The sequence below is a fragment of the Odocoileus virginianus genome, chromosome 33 (assembly GCF_023699985.2).
Source record: "Odocoileus virginianus isolate 20LAN1187 ecotype Illinois chromosome 33, Ovbor_1.2, whole genome shotgun sequence".
NCBI classification, from domain to species: Eukaryota; Metazoa; Chordata; class Mammalia; order Artiodactyla; family Cervidae; genus Odocoileus; species Odocoileus virginianus.
In genome coordinates, this window is record NC_069706.1 from 35,404,176 (window position 1) to 35,423,581 (window position 19,406).

Below are 19,406 nucleotides of genomic sequence, written 5' to 3' on the forward strand. Positions count from 1 at the left end.
GTGATTTGCTGAGGACAGGAAGGGGAGGCGGGGATAAGACAGCACAGAGGACAAGAGAATGGACGGAGTCAATAACCAAAGTCTTGCCTGATCCACAAAGGGTGGGTCTGGAGCATACTGCACCTGCTCCCCACCCAGAGGCAAGTGGATCAGCCTTTGTAACCCTGTATCAACCAGTCATTGGCTGGGAGTGGGGCAGGCAGCTGACTCCTGGGTGGGGCAGCTCTCTTTACCCGAGCCTCCAGAGAACTGAGTGAGCTGTGAGCACCTGGTGGCCAAAACTCAAGAGCAGCTGGGAGACAGGTATGGCAGCCTGGTAAAGGGGGCCTGGCCTGGGCACCAGTGCACAACACACACAATCAACAGGTATTCATTAGGTGTTTATTGTAATTCAGGCCATCAGCAGAAGCAGGACTTCAGTGGTGCCCAAACGCCTCTCACCGTCTCTCTAGCAAACAGGTTTGCGTTAATGTTCTTTTCCATGTCATCGTCTTTCCCCCACCACGCCTTCTGAAACCTTTCCAAAAAGCAGGGTGCACCAGACCAGGACCTCCCTGCTTCTATGAACGTTTACTCTCAAATCCAGTGGCAACCCAAGTTGAAACTCATTCTTTATCCACTATCCTATTGGAGAGATCCACTCCAGGGCAACTGGGAGTTGGCACACATATTGCTTGGACCACAACTCAATTTTCAATTCAATTTGGTCCAACTCCTTCTGTGGATAAAGTCACCCTCATCTGTGTGGGTAACAGAATAAAAACCAATCCACAGCCTGGCCTGTCTGCTCTATTCCCCTAAGGTCCCACTCCCCTCTCCCTAAGACATGACAGACCAACACAGTTTCCCCTGAATTTAAAACTTAACTTCTTTTCTACTAGCTTACCGTGGTGCCAGGAGAATCAAAGACAAAACAAAAAGGTAGAGTGTGTTTCATGAAGAAGTTGTTGACTGAATAAGGCAGCAAGAACACATACCATCTAGCCTCTGAACCTCATTTTCACCCAGATATAAATACTTTAAAAATCAATTTCTTTTCAAAGGGTTAATATACTCAAGATTGGAATGACCCCTGGAGCTATCCAGTGGCTGGCATTACTGCTGAGGTTCGTTGCTGAGATACCAACACCAAGATCATGCTGAAGTTTCTCTTTCACTGTGCTATTCCCTGAATAGATAAGCTGTCAAACAAGGCAGAAACTACAAATGAAGCTTATTTCTACCGAGTTCATGAGGCTTCTCCCAGTGTCAATGTTCTTAGACTCATGTGAAGAATGAGTGCCTTCTGAAGGCTTCCCCCCAACCCACCGTATCGTTCTCTCCTGTCTAGACTCTTGTGAATGAAGATGGAAACGAAAGCATTTCCCAATGGGAAAGCAGATCTGTACTTGCTGTGGATGCTCCGGTGTCCTAAGTTCTAAATAGAGGATCTCAACATATCTGTAGATTTGATGGCTACGCTGAAGAAGATGCTTGAGGTTGTGACTACATTTGTTATAGGAATACGGTTACTCTTCAGGAAGGCATCTCTAAAATTGTTTAAGAGCTGTTCTATGATAGGAACCTCTAGACACCTCAGATCTTTATGGGATCTGTCCTCTCATGACTTCTCAGATGTTTAAAGAGGCTACAACTCCAACTGAAACTCATGCCGCATTCTTTACACTGAAAGGGTTTCTCACCAGTGTGGATCCTCTGATGTTGATTGAGATGTGACTTCAGAGCAAAGCCTCTGCCACATTCATTACACTGATGGGCTTTCAGACTGGAATAGCTTTTAGGATATTGGTTGATGTGGGGACAGTGGCCAACGCTTTCTCCACACAGATTACATTTATAGGTTTTCTCTGCGGTATGAGTTCTGTAATGCTGAATGAGGTCTGAACTATAATGAAAGGCTTTGCCACACACGTCGCACTTGTAAGGCTGCTCTTGCAACTCAATCTTCTTATCTTCGATCACCGTTAAGTTCCAGCTGTACGCTTCCTCGCAAACACCATTCTGTTCATTTTTCTGGCCCATGTGCAGCACCTGGTGTTCAATGAGGCTAACGTACTGAAAAAAGACTTCTCCGCATTCATGACACTGGTGGGACTTCTCTCTCGAGTGAAGCCGCAGATGCCCAGCAAGGTGTGACCGTCTCCCAAAGCCCTTCCCACACTCGTTACACTTAAAGGGCCTCTCCCCGCTGTGCACACTCTGGTGCTGGACCAGGTGAGACCTCACCCGGAAAGCTTTCCCACACAAGGCGCAGGCGTAAGGCTTCTCCCCCGTGTGCACCCGCTGATGCTGAGTCAGGTGCACACGCTGATTGTAGCTTTTCCCACACTCGTCGCACCTGAACGGTTTCTCCCCGGTGTGTATCCGCTGATGCTGGATCAGATGTGCGCTCTGAATAAAGCTCTTCCCGCATTCATTACATTTATGGGGTCTCTCTCCAGTGGAGGGCTTTTTCTGGGCATAGGTGACTTCGCTGAAATTCAGCCTCTTTGAAGAGGGCTGTCCTAGTATCTCTTTCATGGGCATTCCCTGCTTTCTCTCCAACTTGCCCTGGTGCTCGTGGCCTTCTCCAAAATCTTGAACTGGAGACACAGCTCTTTGGAGTCTGCCTGTGGGTTCCATGTCCGCTTCTGAAAACTCTGAAATTTTCTTCTTGACATTCAGTTTTGTATTCTTACTTCTTCTACTCCCACCTGAAAAAGTCAAGAGGAAATGAAAATGTTATCGGTCCTTTTATGGAAGAAAAGGAAACTATCAGGAAAAAATGGATAATCAGATGGAACTATGATGTAACAGGAGTAACGAAGGAGGAGGGGAGCATATACGTGCTCTGGTGTCTGTTCAGTGAACAAGATAAAGAATAGAGCGCTTACTTGGGAGGGTGATGAGAAAGACTGAGGACAAGCAGTCAAAGGGAAACGTCAAACACTGTTACTACACAGAGAGAAAGGAATTCTGACATGGGAGAGGCGGTAGGAAAGGTGGAAGGAATCCTCACCCCAACATGAGTCAGGGAGAGAGAATGAGACAGAACAAAGATACACCACTAGATGGTGAGAACTGACGAAGGCCTGAAGAATGGGAAGCAAAGGAATGTGAGGGGGTTATGGAGTTGGAAGAATATCCAGTTAGGAGCCAGGAAAAAGAGAAATGAGCCAGAAGAAATGTTGTTGGGAGTTCCCTGGTGGTCCAGTGGCTGAGACTATGTGCTCCCAATGCAGGGGGCCAGGATTTAGTCCCTGGTCATGGAACTAAATCCCACATGCTACAACTAAGACCTAGAGCAGCCAAATAAATATTAAAAAAAAAAAAAAAAAAAAAAAAACAACCATACGGTACAAGTGATAATAAAACAGAGGGTAACTCTCCATCCCTGCCTACTACAGCTGCCACCATCCCCACCCATCTCTCCGACGGTTCTAAGCTGATAAAGCAATTCCTGCCTCGTTTACGCTCCGAAGACCAACTGCTCACACCTACATCTTTGGGACTTCTCTCTGAAGTGGCGCTTGAGGTGCTCGATCAGGTGCGAGTGGCGCCCGAAGCTCTTCCCGCACTCGGGGCAGCCGTAGGGCCGCTCGCCGCTGTGCACGCTGTGATGCTGGACGAGGTGGGAGCTGACGCGGAAGGCCTTGCCGCACACCTGGCACGTGTAGGGCTTCTCGCCGGTGTGGACGCGCTGGTGCTGGGTGAGGTGCACTCGCTGGTTGTAGCTCTTTCCGCACTCGCCACACTTGAAGGGCTTCTCGCCCGTGTGGATTCGCCGGTGCTGGATGAAGTTGGAGGCTTGCAGGAAGAACTTCCCGCAGTCATTACATCTGTGCCCCCTCTCGCCGCTGGGGGGTGGCTTCCGGGTCACGTCGGTGATGGCCCCGAGCTCTCTCTTCTGGGGAGGGGTCTGCCTTGATCGCCCCCCTGGCGGGTGGACCTGCCACCTTTCTACCATGCCGTGAAGGTCGCTAACTTCTCCAAACTCCTGACTCGAGGGAACAGTTCTTTCAGGGCCTCCTGAAGTCATCCAGGATGATTCAGCTTCATCAGAAATCTGCTTTACTGTGAGTTCCACGTTGTCACTCCTGGACTCATAATCTGAGAGGAAAGAGGGAAAATGGAAATGTTAAGTATACTCCCTGCATTCAGGAATAGAGGAAAATTACATGAAACCGACATGTGCAAGCAAGGCATGACTTTGTAAAGCCATCTGCAAAACGACTTCACAATACAGGCATGGGATGCGGATCAGTGAAGCGGAAACTGAGGCAGGAAAGGGAAGACAGAGCCGGCAGGAATGGATCAATGGGATGAGACTGGTAGAGCAGTCATTTCATTTAGAGACAATGACTTCCTCTTGATGTGGGACTTCCGTCCAGTAGCTGTTTGTGAATACCTGTGCTGTGTTAAATATTCTCAGTAAAATCTGATGCTGGGTGATGTTACTAACCCAGTCCTCACCTTCCCCTTCCTGCTCATTCACAGCCCTGAGAAGAAAGAGGGATCTCTCAGCTTTTTCAATCCCCAAAGAATCTCAGTTTGGTGTGAATCAGTCTCAAGGGAGAAAAGCATTCTTTCTATACCCGGAAAGGCCCTACGACTGTTGAGAGCTAAGTCACTGCTTGGTGGTCGTTGATGAATAGACACACTTAAGAGGCTGCAGTCCATTCCCCGTGTAACTGGATCAGCAACATGCATTTCACTCAAAACATGGAAATTTAATACAGTCTGCAAAGATAAACTTTCAGTGGTTAACAAAAAACAGGAATGTTTCTTTAAAGGCTAGAGAGAGAGCTCATAGTCCATTGAGAACTTTCCAAAAAGACTTTTTATAAAGAGAAAAATTGTTTTCAAACATTACATAAAACACCCCGGCACCCTGTCTGGCATCCCGTGTTTGATCCTGGTCCAGGAAGATCCCACGTGCCGTGCCGCAGGGCAACTAAGCCTGTGCACCACAACCATTCAGCCTGTGCCCCCGAGGCTGTGCTCTGCAACGAGAAGCCACGGCAGTGAGAAGCCCGCACGCCACAACCGGAGAGCAGCAACGAGAGAAACGCCCTCGCAGCAAGGAAGACCCAGCACAGCCAAACAATGAATACATTCACTAAAAAAAAAAGAATTCAAAACGGCTTGGAGAAGAATATGCAGCAGAAGTGTGCCAAGTTCTGCAACTCTGAAACCCATTAAATACCTATAAAGTGATTGAAAAAGATAAAATACTGACTCAAATTAGACCAAGAAATTAGTTTTAAAAGAAGGGAATGAAAGAAATTTGCATTAAATATAATATTTATACTACATAAGCAATTCCTTGAGACTACCACTAAGATCCCAATAGACAAGTAAGCAGAGGGCATGTGCAAATAACTCAAAGAAAACACAAACATATATCAATAGTAATAAAGGAAATAGAAAATCTGAAAGAGCAGTAGAAAATGTTCCTTTTTAAATAAAAGCCTGTGAGTGCACTAAACACTTGGACACTGTGGGATAATGCTTTTCAAAAGAAATCTGGGCTTATAGTGCATGGATTCCATCTAAAGTCCACCAGCGTGCCTGACAGTGACTCTTCCAAAAGAATTCATTCAAAAGAGGCTACAAGCCATAAGCTTCAAAATATCTGCCACAGTGCTGAGGTTTTCTATAATTGCTCCAGGCAGCATAGCCAAGTATTAGTTTCCAAGAGCATTAGCTTAGAAATAGGTTCAAAAATCTCATCTGGGGTACAAAATTCAAGAAGGGATGAGACATGTGAAATGCAGATGCCAAGGCGAATGTAAGGCCGGTACCAGTGATCTGAGAGTAGTAATGGAGTGAACTAGCCATCCATGCATGTGCTGTGCGGTGCTTAGTCGCTCAGTCATGTCCAACTCTGCGACCCCATGGACTCTAGCCTGCCAGGCTGCTCTGTCCATGGGGATTCTCCAGGCAAGAATACTGGTGTGGGTTGCCATTTTCTACTCCAATCATACTCTTACTATGATGGAAATAATCAGAATAAGTTGAATAAGAGAAAAAAAAGAGAGAGAGACGGAGAAAGCTGATTTACTCTCTCAGAAAAACAAAATAACCAGTCATAGCAATTACATGCATACATGTTTAAAAACCTCTGTGCCATACACCTGAAACTAAGACAACACTGTTAACCAACTATATCCAATATACAGTAAAAAACTTTAAATAAATAAATATAACACGCATGCTTTCACTAGACATGCTAGAAATACTCTTTATGGATAACAAAATGAAGATGTCCTACACCACGCAAACAAACTCATTCTTACCCATGGAAGTCATACTCCCATAATTCTCCTTCCGGTCATCCCTATAGAGGGACTTCTGGGACTGGTCCAAATGTCCCCATTCTTCCAGGATGAAGGACACAGCCACGTCAGCCACATCTTCAATTTTCACCAACTTCTGAAACATGAGATCACCACTAAATCCCCATTCCCTAGGCTCAGAAGGGAGGGACTGTGCTTCACAGAGGGTGGGAGAGTGGAACAAGAAAAGACAGTGAACACAAACCCAGACGAGCCCCGTCTCTGGTTAAAGAGATAGAACTCTGATACGGGATCAGGCTTAAGGCAGCTACGTGTCCAAGAGCCAACGAGGGTCCCTCAACGTGGGCACAGGGCCGCCGGCTCACCTGGGACCCAGCGGAGAGGAGCGGGGCTGTCAGCTCCTGGCTGTCCTCCAGGGGGAGGGAGGAGACTTGGAGAGCAGGAAGCGCTGAGAGGGCAGAAAAAGAGGGGTCGGTGAGAATCTCTGCCTAGTTCCGACTGCCATCACGTTCTTTTTCTCAAGAAGCCGCCATGGTGCCCTGTGGCACTGAGGCCACATTCTTTTGCTGAGCCGTCAAGATGTTCTACACCCTGGGCCCCCACACCTACCCCATGCTCACCCTTCCCCTGAAAACACTAGGCTTCCTGCTGTGATCGGGCGGTCAGGCTGGTCCCGCTGCTGACCGGGGATGGGACCACTCCCCTAGAAAGGATGCTCTCTGCCCTGTCAAGGTCAGATCTCGTCACCTCAAAGCATCTCCACAGGCCCACATCTTTCATAAAGCTGAAGCACCACCGAGAGCCCAGGCCTTCTCGGGCTTTAAGGTGCAAACAGATCACCTGGGGGTCTTGATACAGGGTAGATTCTGCCTCAGAATACTTCGGTGGCCCCAGTATTGTGCATTTCTAACAAGTCCGAAGGTGATACTGGCACTGCCGCTCTTGGGACCACAGTTGGATCATCAGCAAGGCCTTAGTCCACACTCTCCCTCAAAACATGACTGTGGTTGGTTTATAGACAGCCGACTAATTTGTGTCCTAGTTTGTCTACAAGTAAGTCTACTCTGTGTTATAAGAACAGGCTGATAAAGCAAATCTTGCCTTTCGAAACCTCATTGTCTGATGCCAGCATAGGGCAGAGAGCATTATCCTCACGGTTCACCCAAGTTCTGGCAGGAACAGAGGTGGGGCATCTGTGGAGCTGACAGCAGGAGGTGGGAGCAGCAGGAAAGCCTTTCCACAGGAGTGACTCTGAAAGGAGGGGTGGGATGGAACGAGGCGGGATAAAGGTGCCTTCGCAGTACAGTGACCCACACGTGCAGCGCCTGGAGGGTCTGGTCTCTGGATGCTGGTATATCTGACATTCTGTTGTCACCTCTGCTGCTCCTTTGTCTGAGATTCATGGGGCATCCGGACCTGCCTCGTGCACCCTGACCTGGACAGATCCACCTGCTATCAACCCTTCACCTGACGACTCAGACCTTCCTACGGTGTCCCGGATCCTAGAGATGTATTAACATATGCATATGGAGCCTGCTTGTGTCCAAGGACTAAGAAGATGAGCAAAGACCCAAAACAGAGGAGACAATGGTTAGAGATGAAAGCCGGAAACAGAGACGGACCTGAACCCCGAAGTGTGGCTAGAGTCAAAATAAGGCGTGAAAGAAAGGGATGAACACAGTCTATCCCGAAGCAGTCAATATGAGTACAGACTACTTTCCAATATAACTGGAATAACTAGAATAACTACATCCTAAATAAATCCATTCATTTTTTTAAAGTTCCTGTGAAACCCACTGTTTCCAGCTTTTAAGAAAATGACCTTGAAAAAAAAAAAGAAAGAAAATGACCTTGGCCCTCTCAAGCCCAGGTGAGTCCCAGGGACAGAAAACTAGCCCGCGGTGCCATCAAAGGCGTGAGGGTGCAGCCTGCCCCAGAGCGTCAAACCAACCACCCAACCCAGTCTTCCCTGTCGGAATAAGCAAACTGGCTGGGCCTGGCCAACAGGGCAGAAAAGACAGAACACAAAAGAGTTGGACACGACTCAGCAACTAAACAACAACAACAACAAACGTGGGGTCCCACCTCCAATCGGATGGTGTATAAATCGGCTCATCTGACTAAATCTTAAAAATTCTAAAATATATCCAGGGACTTCCCGGGTGGTCCAGTGGTTAAGACTCTGTGTTTCCAATGCAGGGGCCATGGGTTCCATCCCTGGTTGGAGGACAAGGATCCCACAGGCAGCAGGGATCCTTGGCCAAATAAAACAAGAAAGAAAATATACCCCATAGCAAGAGATTCTGATTAGAGATGACAGACTTGTGGATATATATCCTCCTAAATGAGATACTAGGTGTAAACTTTTCCTCCTTGATGTGTCTCACAGAGGTTAGTAACAGTGAGCTGAGAGTGACAGGGATTGAAGGAGAGAAAGAGAGGTCAGTTGCTCTAAAGCTCCTTGTGAAACACAGCTTAAAATCAGATATCACATGAATGACTGAACAGCCAGAAGTGCAGTTAGGAACTGGAGGGCTTTGTCGACGTGAGCCTTAGGACAACAAAATGAATGAAGGAGGGTTGCAAAACCACAATGATACTTTCATAAAAGACTTCTAGATCTTTTAACAGTACTTGTATTAGACTTGTCTTCATCCGCAATATAGGTTTCGCGTGGCACCGGTTGTTAGCACAGCTCCTAGGCGGACTCCAAGCTGACCAAGGACTTGATTCGCTGCCCCCACCCTTCCCAACCTCCAGATGATGCTAACTGTGAAGAGCCTGCCGAGACCCAAGTCTCTCACTACAAGAACAGCTTACCCACACAGCCAGGGCACCCACACCCATCCCATGGCAGCCCAGATTCTAACCGTCTTCCTCCAGAAGATGAGGCCCCTGTGGCTCACGTTCGGCCTGGGGGTCCACAGGCAGGAGCTGGTGACTGGAGGACTCGGGCCCGGCTGCAGGCGGCACGCTCTTCGGAGGGAGCCCTTCAGGACACGCCGCGATCTGCCAATCATAACCACATTAATCAGCAGGTTACGGGAAAGGCCAGGAGTCAGATGTGCGGATGACACCACCCTCATGGCAGAAAGCGAAGAACCAAAGAGCCTCTTGATGAAAGTCAAAGAGCTGGCTTAAAGCTCAACATTCAGAAAACTAAGATCGTGGCATCTGGTCCCATCACTTCATGGAAAACAGATGGGGAAACAGTGGAAACAGTGACAGACTTTATTTTGGGGGGCTCCAAAATCACTGCAGATGGTGACTGCAGCCATGAAATTAAAAGACACTTACTCTTTGGAAGAAAAGTTATGACGAACTTAGAACAGCATATTAAAAAGCAGAGACATTACTTTGCCAGCAAAGGTCTGTCTAGTCAAGGCTATGGTTTTTCCAGTAGTCATGTATGGATGTGGCTATATCCATACATATAAAGAAAGCTGAACACCTGAGAATTGATGCTTTTGAACTGTGGTGTTGGAGAAGACTCTTGACAGTCCCTTGGACTGCAAGCAGATCCAACCAGTCCATCCTAAAGGAAATCAGTCCTGAATATTCATTGGAAGGACTGATGTTGAAGCTAAAACTCCAATACTTTGGCCACCTGATGGGAAGAACTGATTCATTTTAAAAGACCCTGATGCTGGGAAAGATTGAAGGCGGAAGGAGAAGGAGACGACAGAGGATGAGATGGTTGGACAGCATCACTGACTCAGTAGACATGAGTGTGAGTAAACTCCAAGAGTTGGTGATGGACAGGGAGGCCTGGCGTGCTGCAGTCCATGGGGTCGCAAAGAGTCGGACACGACTGAGAGACTGAATTGAACTGAACTGAAGAAAGAGTCCAGCAAGTTCACATTTTCTTTCATTCATTCCTTGCCCAAGTATTACCTGTGTGTCTACAACCATCCAGGACTAATTACACGGTGGCTGAATAAACATGTCTATGTTGAAGACGACTTGCATTAAATACACCAACACACAAATAAATACACAATTATAAACTATGTTACATGTAAGAAAGGAGAAGAATGTGATGCCGTGAGGCAGAAGAGATGAGACCTATGTTAGACTGGGTGGCCAACGAAGGCTTTTCTGAGGACGGGTCACTGAAGTCAACACCTGGAGGATGAAAGAAGTCAGCCAGGAGAAAAGTGAGGAGCGACCCAGGCAGACAGAGTGACATACTCAAAGATGCTCAGGCAGAAAGCCAGAGTGGGCCAAGTTTAGTCAAGTGGGGAAAAAATGAGAAACGAGCTTGGAAAGATCAATACAGAACTCAAGAAGTCACACTCAGAGACCCAGAAGACCAGGTTCAAGTAGGACAGACCAATGCCAAGACTGAAGCTAGTGCATGACTATCTATCTCTATCTTTCTGCTCTTACACAACCTTAGGATATCCATAGCCAGACTCTCTACAATCTGCCTCCTCTGGAAAGTACTAGCTCGTTGGCATCGAAGCAGGTAATCAGATCCTGTTTTGAGATAGAATCGCTCTCCCCGTGTCTCACCCTCCCTTACATTTCAAAGCACTTTCAATTTTAACCCTCCTGGCCCTGACAAAATACGGCACAAGAATTACATTAAGAGATGGCTGGGGACTTCCCTGGGGGTCCAGTGGTTAAGACTCTGCACTTCCGATGCAGGGGGTGAGGGTTCGCCCCTCACCTAAACTAAAATCCTACATGCTGCAAAGCCAGAAAATTAAAAAAAAAAAACAACCAAGCTGCTCCAAGACAGAGAGGACAAGCAGAGTTTAAAAAACAAGAAAGGGGAAAAAAAGAGGCAGCTGCAGCGCAGTTGTGGCAGACGTGACTCTGCATGGGAGTGTGCGTCTCCTTACAGACTTGCTCAGGACGAGCGAAGAAAATGCCAAGCAGGTCAGAGGGCACCTGAGCCTAGAGAAACGAAGCGGCCCCAGAGGTCCCCTGAGAGGAGGACAGAGAAACCCAGGACAAGGGACAGAGGATACAGCCTGGGAAAAGGCTTGCCAGAGACAAGAACTACCTGGAGATAAAGATGAGGAACAACGTTGGGGATACAGAGGGCAGGGAGGGAGAAAGGCAGACACAGTGAGCTGAGCAGGCCCTTAGGAAAACCTGCACCTCTGGGCCTCAAACCCCCGACTGATCCCCACCAAGAAATGATCTGAGTGCTCCTTTCACAGATGGGGTGCATGTCGCAATGACATAAGTCGATGTCTCATACCTGCTGTAAATCCCCCATTTAAAAACGCTCTGGGGGCACTTTGCTGGCGGTCCAGTGGTTATAATTCTGCACTCCCAGCATGCAGGGCCCGGGTTTGAGCCCTGGCCAGGGAACTAGACCCCACATGCCGCAATTAAAGTTCTCACGTGCCGCAGCAAAGACCCAGCACAGCCAAATAAATAAGTATTTTTAAAATAAATAAAAATGCTTTTTGCTTTAAACTAGGATTTTGAATATTTACTACTATAAAAGAGTAGGGTAAAGTCTGTCCGCAAGTCAGTTTTATAAAGTATTAGTGTTCCTTAGTCTTGTCTGACTCTTAAAGACCCCATGGACTGTAGCCTACCAGGCTCCTCTGTCCATGCCATTCTCCAGGCAAGAATACTGGAGTGGGTAGCCATTCCCTTCTCCAGGGAATCTTCCCAACCCACGGATTGAACCCAGGTTTCCTGCATTGCAGGCGGACTCTACCATTTCAGGCACCAAAGGAATAACCAAATGGCACCAGGAATCTTTACTTCCTTGTCCTAACAGAAGCAATAAAAAGATTCAAATACTCCTGTCTACAAGACAAACATTCAGCCCAGCTATAGGGTCTGGCGGAGGGTCTGCTGTAGCCCCCTTTGCTGCCCCCTTGCCTCGTGGGGTGAGCCAGCCCACGATCTTAAGAGTCTGAGGAAGCTCTGAACACTGACACCTGAAGGTTCTGGAACACCCTGACCCAGAAGAGAAGAAGAATGAGGCTGGTCCCGTACAATGAATGGTAATAGCTATGAAGAATGAGGCAGCTTCTCTAACTAGCTTCAAACTCTCATAGATCTAGGATCCCATAATCTTTGTTTCTTTACTATCAAAAAACAAAAATTAAAGTTTCAGAGAATGTGGGCCTACCAACAGGAGGGAAGTAGAAAGTCAGGTGATAAATGAGCAAGAAAGGGTAAGAAAGGACAAAGGACGAGAAGAAGAACAATGAAAAGATACAGATCCTCCCTTAAATGAACATCTGATTTCAGGCCATCCCAACACAAATATCAACAGGATTTCTGGGGTGGTAGAAGGTAAGTATTCTAAAGTTCACATGGAAAAAAGAAAATATTGGGAAAAAAAATTTGGAAGGGAGAAAGGCAGACCTATTGAATACCAAAACACTTTGCGGAGCTCAAATAATTAAAATACTGATATGTGAACAGACAGTAAGACAATAAAATAGAATAAAAAGAACAGAAATGGACCCAAATACATGGAAAACTCTGGTATTTAATAAAGATGACATTTTAATCAGACAAGGAAAAAAAGGGACTGCTGGGACAACTGGATAGACATCTGGAAAAAAAAACTGAGCTATAAACACTGCAAACACCTCACTGCAAAATGAATTCCAGACAGATGAATCATTTCAAAGGGTCAAACAAAAACAATAACAAACACACAATGGAGAAGAAACAATGAGAAAGGTTTCTTATAATACCAGCCTTTCTAACTGTGGTACAAAACCCGGAAATCATAAATTAAAAGATTTAAACTGACTGCATAAAAAGGAAAAAGAAAAACCAGCAAAGCAAAAAAAAAATCTCCAAAAGCAAAGACAAACAACAAAAGAAGGAAATGACTCTTGCAAATCAGATGGCAGACCCAGTGCTTACTTTTTCTAATAGGTGAATATAAACAGACAGTTCACAGAAAAGGGTGTATGCACAGCCTTTTAAAAAATGTACAGTGATCAAGCTCACTCATAGTAAGAAAAAAATGTATGTTAAACTTGCAAAGAAATGGAATACTGTGTCTTTCAGATTGGCAACAATCTCAAAGTTGGATAACACTGTGATACCAGGCTTTGAGCAAAAAACTTCTCTGATACATGGCTGTCGGGGATATAAATTGGTATAACCTCTGCAGAGGGCAATCTGTCAACAGCTATCCAAACTACAAATGCGTATGGGCTCTGAGCCAACAACTGACTTCTCAGTTTTGATTCTACAACTAATGATGAATGGAAAGGATATTCGTGGCAGCAAAGTTTGTTAAAGATTCAGAGACAGTCTAAAGGAACAACTTAAATAGCCTTAAATTATTGTACATCCATACAGTGGAACACAATGCAGTTTCAAAGACTGAGGCAGCACTCTATGCACTGACATAGAACAAGCCAGGATACACTATAAGAAAAAAAGCTGGGACTTTCCTGTGGTCCAGTGGTTAAAGAATGCCGTGCAATGCAAGGGACATGGGTTCGATCCCTGGTCCGGGAACTAAGATCCCACACACCAAGGAGCAACTAAGACGGGGCACAACTACTTAAACCCACACTATCTGGAGCCCACATCATACAAGTAGAGAGTCCACACACCACAACTAAAAGATCCTGTGTGCTCAACACAGGCTTAAGACCCAACACAGCCAAATAAAAAATTTCTAAAGAGCAGGAAATACATTTAAAAAAGAAAAAAAAAGCAAGAGGCAGAAGTGCAAGGTGATACAAAAAACATTTGTGTTTTTTTTAAAACATCATACTTGTAGACACTAATAATATACAGAATAGAGTGTACCTCTGTAAGGACAGACAAGTATCATGGGACAATGGTTGCCTCTGGTGAGAACTCAGGCAGCTGGGGAATTAGGGGTGGGAGGGGCACTTACTTTTCATTACAACCTTATGCACTTTTTGAATTTTGTATCATGTCACTCAAAAAACAAACAGGGTAATTTAAAACAAACAAAATCGCAGACTCTCTTCTCCAGATTAACACATGGACACTGCTTCTCTTTGCTGGAGTGGCAGGAAATCTCCACAGTGGACCTAATCCCAGGAGAACAAAAGAATATGAATGAAGCACCAGGGCGCTCAAGACCTCACCCCTGTTCAGCTGCTCCTTAACTCTCTTCCTCTTCTTCCTCATTGTTCTAAGGCCTCCTCTTTCACTCACCTGTTGCTGACGTTCCTCTAGTTCTCTTTGTATATTTTCTACCACGGCCACAGCCTCCTCTCCGCTTTCAGGGTGATGCTCTCTCACCCAGGTCTGGAACTCTTCAGGCAGGATGGTCAGGAACTGCTCGAGCACCAGCAGCTCCAGGATCTGCTCCTTGGTGTGTAGCTCCGGCCGCAGCCACTCGCAGCAGAGCACTCGGAGTTGGCTGAGAGCCTCCCGGGGGCCTGACGCCTCGTGGTACTGGAAGTGCTTGAAGCGCTGGTAAAAAGTCTCGAACACCGGCGGACTGTACTCCTGCATCCAGGTACAATCTTCTTCTTCCACCTTCACTATCAGAAGGTCTTCTTGTTCTGGTGAAGACTCCGAGGGAGGGTCTAAGTCTATAACTTCCCCAGATCCTGTCATTATCATTCCAACTCAGCGGGATCTCGCTCCAGGTAAGCTGGGTTACACTGATCGAATCCGTTTCTCTGCTCTCTGAGATCTTCTGAAGGACACTTTCATTATTGTGCAACCTACTGATATATTGGAAATCGTTATTATCAAAGAGATGACAAAGAGGTCATCTATCCTAAAGATGACCATGCAGCAGAGTAACTGACTTTACAAGGTGCACTACAAACCAGCCATCACTCCACCCACAAAATGATCAACAGAATAGTTCTAACATTTAAAAAGTGTAAAGGAGAGAGAGCAATAAAAATCTGACCTATGGCCTCATCAAATACAATTTTAGTGGTGAAGAATGTTGAATTTCATATAAATAGTAGGACGACTTACTAACTAGTCCAGACGCAGCCGCTCCTTCTGTCTGCCACAAGCCAAACTTAAGTCGGAACAGAGGTCAAAAACGTTACAGTGGTCAAAGTTGGTCTTGTCGCTCAAGCCATAAGAGCTTGACTGACCAACGGGAGACTTCATGGGTCCCGAAGAGAACCAGGGTTTTAGATACAGATTTTGCACCTGGATTGCGCACCATCGCCCCTGACCCCGAGCCACGGAAACCAGCCCGGTCAAGGTTAGGGACAGGACCCTCGTCTGGACACAAAGGCCATTCCTTTTGCTCAAGGCCCCTGTCCCTGGGAGCTCTCCTGGAAGACCAAGCTCCCGCAGCCAAGGGTGAGGAAAGACGGGTTTCTTCTTACAAACGGAGATAAAAGCCGAAGCCGACACTTCGCAGCACTTCCTCACCGGAAGTAAGCGCGTCCAAGCGCTCCTGACCAGCGGGGTTGAGCCAGAAATCCCACCCCCGCCCCCCACGAGAGCACTTCCGAGTCCTCTCTAGGAATCCCGGAGGTCCTTGCCTCGCCACAGGAGGAAAGTGCCCGCCCCAGGCTCCGCCCTAAGACCCGCCCCCGGAAGGGCTGTGGGCCAATCGGCTGGGAGATGGGTCCCAGTCCAACCTCCAGCAACACGGCCGTTCCCCGCCCACCCACAGGCAGATACTTCAACGCTAGAGCCGGGTGGAAAACACTGCCACTCTCTGCCCCACTCAATGCCAGAGCCGTTTAAACCGTCCGAGCCCGCCCCTTTCCTTGGGGTGGGGGCAGAGGCGGGAACTTAGGAATCCAGAGCGCTTGCTTGGCCACAGCTGCTAGTGTCTGGATGGCCGTGGAACTTGCGCTCCCTCACCCCCGGCGCTCTTCGCCGCAGTTTGAAATAGGTCTGTACCTTTGTGCGAGCCGGCAACCTTCACTCCTCTTTAATGGACCCTTCGGTTTCTACGCCCGAAGCCACTCGCCACTCCCCTCACCCCGTCTCCAGACACACCCACCTCCTCACCGCAGTGGTCAGCTCACCCGGCGGAAACAACCAACCTCAGACCGGAGCCCACAGCTGCTCGGGAGACTACAACTCCCAAGGAGCACCGCGCGGGCCACGCCCTCTAGCCAATTAGGGCAGCGGCTCTCTTCGCAGCCTTAGTCTCACGGTGCGGGAAAGCAAAGAGGCGTTCCTCAGAAGCTCCAGTGGAGGCCTGAGTGTGTAGGGAGAGACTCGCCTCCTGGCTGCGGAGAGAGAAGGCAGAAGGTCCGCGTTCTTGAGAAGTGGACGAAGTGGTATTTTCAGGGCTTCTCTAGCCGAGGGGATCCCATCTTTAGTAGTCTCATTTTGTATCCATTTGCGAAGCTACTCGACAGACAGGACAGGAGTCTCTGTCTTAAAAGTCACGAAGTGAATGATGCTCACCGACTCCACTCTGAGTTAATATATCCTCCTGAAGGCAGGAGGAGAAGGGGACGACAGAGGAGGAGATGGTTGGATGGCATCACCGACTCAACGGACGTGAGTTTGAGCGAACTCCGGGAGACGTGAAGGACAAGGAAACCTGACTTGCTGCAGTCCCTGGGGTCGCAAAGAACCGGATACGACTTCAGCGACTGAACAACAGCAAATCCTTCGATACTCCCAGGAGTTATATTTTTATAGTACGTTGTGAATTTTCACTCAAATCAGGGATTTTGAGAATGCCTTGCTCGCGCCGTGGTCTACCTTATGAATGAAAAAATGCAAAAAATTCCTGCTATCGCCAAAGAGACTAATAGCTGGAGAAGCTTAAATTGACACTGCGGTTTGTGCAATGTAGTATTTTTATGGTTTTACTTTTTATATTTAGAATCGTCAAAAGTTCAGGCCAAAAAAAAAAAAAAAGACATGAAAGCACTGAATCGCTGAAGTAGTAATTAGTGAAAGCTTACTGTGCACATACTAAAAAGTTAGCAAACCGGGAGCACTCAAACCAAAACGTGGAATGAGGGTCAGAGGTGTATTGTTTTAAAGCATCTTATATAGAGTGGAGGCGTACTTGAGTACTAAGTTGCTTCGGTCCTGTCCGACTCTTTGCGACCCTTATGACTATAAATTTCTCTTCCTTCTTGATACTAAGAGTAGCTCGATTTCTCCTAAGCCATTATAATAGTTTGCTCATGTAACTGATCTTGTTTTCTTCTTGAATTGGCTGCTGAGGTTTCTCAGAGCAGAACTATGGGCTATCTTTTGTCAGTACTCAGGAGTGTACAGTGGGGAAGTTCTAGTCCCGGCCTATCCCTGGCTCTATCTTATTTATCCCTACTTTGTTTTCCTTTTCTCACTTTATTTACTTGCACTTAATTATTTTTTTTAAAGATGAGACATTTCTTCAGTTAACTTCTATGAAAAAACACCAGAAAAGGCATTGGGAACACAAAAATATATCATTCAGTGATATCAGTGGGAACAGATGAAAGCACTTGATGTTCTGCAAGTGAAGACAAAAGTTACATTACAGGAGAAAGGGAGAAAAGAGCTAAGCAAATCACTTAATCATGATCAGAATCCAGTCATACAGCCCAGACACTGGAACTAGTGGGGCCAAACTGGTAATCAGCAGGAAAGAAGACCTATTAATACATCTCCTCTCCCTGGGAGAAGATGAAAAATGCTTGTACTGTCTTCATAGTATGTAATATTCTCTTCTGGATTCCATTACTAGTTACATAGATGGATATTTTCTGGAGCTAGATTTGCCTGTACCATAGAGTTTTTGTTTTTTTTTTTTAACCATAGAGTTTTATTTGTGAATTTGCATTCTGTCCCAATTCCCTTGCCATCCTTGATAACCTAATCCTAGTCAAAGCCTTGTCCTGCAATACTGGGAAAAGAACTTGTGACTTTCTGCCAGATCATGATAGCGTTCCTACACAGATGAAGAGGTAGACTTGTGCAAAGTTTCTGCCCTCCAGAGACTTTCAAACCAACTAGGGAGATGAGATGTAAACATTCGACAAGTTATCTCATTAAATTATCACATGTTGCTCCAGATTTGTAAAATGACAAAGATGAGCCTTGAGAGTAGTGAATTTGTGATTTTTAACATAAAAATTGGGCTTCCTTGGTGGTTCAGACGGTAAGGAATCTTCCTGCTATGCAGGTGACCTGAGTTCAATCCCTAGGTGGGGAAGATCCCCTGGAGAAGAAACTGGCAACCCATTCCAGTATTCTTGCCTGGAGAATTCTATGGATGGAGGAGCCTGTCAGGCTACAGTCCATGGGGTCACAGAGTCGGACAGGACTGAAGTGACTTAGCACGCACACTAGTGTAGTATATATGCGTGTATGTGCATTATATAAGATACTTGATTATATTTACATGGACTGAGCGACTAACACTTTCATGTTCAACATAAAAAATAATCCTGAAAAATCTGCCCTTGCCTGTTTCATGTCCTATTAATGTCCAGTCAAAACAGATCACAACAGACTAGTACAGTCACTTCAACTGCTAGAACCCAAAGTAGGAATTGACCACCTGTGCTTTTGCACAAACTTTGGAAATAATTTTTAAAGTTTATAATTTAAACTTTAGTCCATTAATATGTTGTATGAAATCTTGACCCTGCTTGGGAATTTGCATTCATAAATCAGGACATTAATTGTACTTAAACAAATGGTTTTTAAATGAATTTCCCTTAGTGTAACTTATATAGAGCTTCCCTGGTGGCTCAGTGGTAAAGAACTTGTCTGCCAAGCAGCAGACGGTGGTTCGATCCCTGGGTTGGGAAGATCCCCTCGAGAAGGAAATGGCAACCCACTCCAGTATTCTTGCCTGAAAATCCCACGGACAGAGGAGTCTGACAGACTACAGTCCTTGGGATCACAAAGAGTCAGACACAGCTGAGCACGAACACACACATTTGTAGCTCAGATAATTCTTCATTTCTTAAATAATGCAGATGATTTCATGTAAATTTTAAACTAAAGTATGCGTGTGCTAAGTTGCTTTAGTTGTGTCTATTGCCTATATATTTAACCCACTTTTTAATTAAAATATGTCTTCAGTCCACATGGACTTTTTTTTTTTCACATGGACTTTTTAAACTTAATCTCTTCTGTGAAGCCTTTTACCGTACACTCCCCATCAGGCATGGTTGATCATTTACATCTCTGCTTATCCAAACAGATGCTACATACACCTCAAAGTATTGCATTTACCACACTGTCCTGTAATTTAAG

The 19,406-nt window shown here is 46.2% G+C and overlaps 1 protein-coding gene across 8 annotated transcripts; it reads right to left on the minus strand.

Annotated features, from left to right (window-relative positions):
• Positions 1-367: 367 nt before the first annotated feature.
• ZKSCAN5 (zinc finger with KRAB and SCAN domains 5) lies at positions 368-16,268 on the minus strand. 8 transcript variants are annotated; one of them, XM_020905296.2, is made up of 7 exons: positions 16,192-16,268; positions 14,415-14,932; positions 9,149-9,287; positions 6,644-6,726; positions 6,279-6,414; positions 3,481-4,089; positions 368-2,693 (listed from the first exon to the last, which is right to left on the minus strand). In XM_020905296.2, the coding sequence occupies exons 2-7, from the start codon at positions 14,826-14,828 to the stop codon at positions 1,576-1,578; spliced, it is 2,499 nt and encodes an 832-aa protein (XP_020760955.2). In that variant the 5' UTR covers positions 14,829-14,932; positions 16,192-16,268; the 3' UTR covers positions 368-1,575. The 8 variants fall into 8 exon arrangements, with proteins under 8 accessions (XP_020760955.2, XP_020760954.2, XP_020760956.2 ...); XM_020905295.2 differs by having other exon boundaries at positions 14,415-14,935; positions 16,192-16,247; XM_020905297.2 differs by lacking the exon at positions 16,192-16,268 and adding an exon at positions 16,089-16,173 and having other exon boundaries at positions 14,415-14,935.
• Between the last annotated feature and the right edge of the window lie 3,138 nt (positions 16,269-19,406).

Coding starts and splice junctions, on each gene's coding strand:
- ZKSCAN5 (XM_020905296.2), bottom strand. CDS start 14,828: ATGATAATGACAGGATCTGGGGAAGTTATAGACTTAGACCCTCCCTCG. Junction 9,288..14,414: donor TAGAGGAACGTCAGCAACAG/GTGAGTGAAAGA, acceptor TATGATTGGCAG/ATCGCGGCGTGTCCTGAAGG. Junction 4,090..6,278: donor TGGGAGTATGACTTCCATGG/GTAAGAATGAGT, acceptor CTTTCCTCTCAG/ATTATGAGTCCAGGAGTGAC.